This window comes from Agrilus planipennis, unplaced genomic scaffold (genome assembly GCF_000699045.2).
Source record: "Agrilus planipennis isolate EAB-ADULT unplaced genomic scaffold, Apla_2.0 scaffold46, whole genome shotgun sequence".
NCBI classification, from domain to species: Eukaryota; Metazoa; Arthropoda; class Insecta; order Coleoptera; family Buprestidae; genus Agrilus; species Agrilus planipennis.
Window position 1 is genome coordinate 720,788 of NW_020438933.1, and position 1,904 is coordinate 722,691.

At 28.2% G+C, this 1,904-nt stretch overlaps 1 protein-coding gene across 1 annotated transcript in view; it reads left to right on the top strand.

Annotated features, from left to right (window-relative positions):
* The window catches only part of LOC108744730 (probable G-protein coupled receptor 158), a 378,923-nt gene extending 378,476 nt beyond the window's left edge, over positions 1-447 (top strand). Inside the window, exon 10 of the mRNA XM_025974263.1 lies at positions 391-447. Within this exon, the coding sequence (XP_025830048.1) occupies positions 391-447 (57 nt within the window). The remainder of the gene's footprint in view (positions 1-390) is intronic.
* Positions 448-1,904: the final 1,457 nt, after the last annotated feature.

A 1,904-nucleotide genomic window follows, 5' to 3' on the forward strand; every position in this document is an offset into this window, starting at 1 on the left:
TCATTTTCTAAACATTCAATGAAAGCTTCAATAGATGAGTGATTTGCATTCAGACTTCTTACATTAAGTAAGCAGATATTTATACCTCTAGTTTTTATTAAAATTAATATGTGTTGTGTATGTATCAATAGACGAAACGTCGGGATATAATAATTCCCAAAGACAACGGCCAGAAAGCCAGAAAACCAATAATAATTATACTGAGGACTTCAGCAGTGAAAGTCTACGCTCATTTTTTAAACGAACTAAGTTATAAATTATAAATTTTTATAAATAAGCATATTTTTAATGACACTTTAATAATTAAATAATTAACATTATACATAATCATAAATAAGTATTTAATAAATTTACAAATTTTAAATTTGCATGTCTTTTCTTTTCATGCAGAAAAAAGGGAGCAGGGAAAAGGTGAGTATTTCTAATGATGTACCTATATTTCCCTAATTTTACACAAAATTATTATTTTTTTTTTAATTTTAAAATAAAAGCATTATAATCTGAATTTGAAATTGGAAAAATATGAGCTATAAGTACATTCATGGAATTGAGACAGTTACAGAATTCTTGCAAAGTAATAAGCTAAAGGGTAGCTGTTACCTATCTATTTTTTAAGTAGCCCTTTTACGCCTTTTAATTTGATAATAATATTACACGCGTTCGTATTTAACGGTATTCGTTTAAAATTTAATTGTTAAAAATTAATCTTACCTTTTTTGCAATGGGCTAATTTATCAAAAGTCATTTTTCAACTCGGAGGCAAATAAATCGCACCCGAAAGTATTCACATTTCGGTTATATTTCAATTTCCTAAAATCTACGTAAAATCATTTCAACTCATATTTCTTCTTCCACAGACACCTAGATTGGGTAGCATTCAAAAATAATGGAGTTAAATAAAAAATTGATTCCAAAGAATTTCTACCTTTCGAATTTTGATATAAAATACCGAAAAGACTTAATTCATTGTTCTTTAAATATAACGAATATTATGGAATTTTAAATAAAAAACTATCCCAATAATTAATTAAAATTCTATTAATCTAAAAATAAAATTATTCGGCGTTAACAAAATGAGTACAGTAGGTCGAAATTCCCATAAACTCTCAAAATTATTTACTCGATACAATCACGTTCGTCAAACAATATACGGGCTTCACTAAAACAGAATATTTAATTAAAGCCTCATTCATTTCCCTTTAAAACCGATACCAGTGTACTTTAAAGGATACCGCTCTAGTTAATTACGTACAACATCATCGAGTCGGATTTGCAAACAAACAGGTTGTTGCAGTCCTGATTTGCAATTAACATCCTCATCAGTACACTTGCAATGTTATTTACAACGTTAAATGAAAGCAGGAATTTTGAAACAACCAATATCGAATAGCGAGATATCAAAGCTTAGTTACAAACTCATAAAGTTGTAATGGAAGTATGCACAAGTTGTGAAAATATGATATGATGGAATAGCTATCATTTTCACGGTTGGCTTCGTATGGTTAAAGTCTACCACAATATGTACTTGACTATCTATATATTTCCATTTTTCTCGTAAATAGTGACTTTGACAAAAAATATCATCAGTGCAAAAAAAAATTATGTGGTTTTATGAAACCACGATGCAAGTGAAACTTTTCGAAGTGCAGGCATTTAATTGTAAATTTTCGAAAAATTATTCGATTAAGGTATTAAAATTAAAATTGCGTTCTTAATCTTATCTTTATGATTGAAAAATGCGAATAATAATGGGAAATCAATAGTAGAAAAGATATGCAACTGGCTGAAAATCACCAAAATTGCGAATTTCAAGATTGGTTTTATGCCAACAAAAGTTTCAAGCTATAATGATGACTCTTAGTTTATACTGTTGCAAAATTTGTACGTTAATAAACTTTGACAGG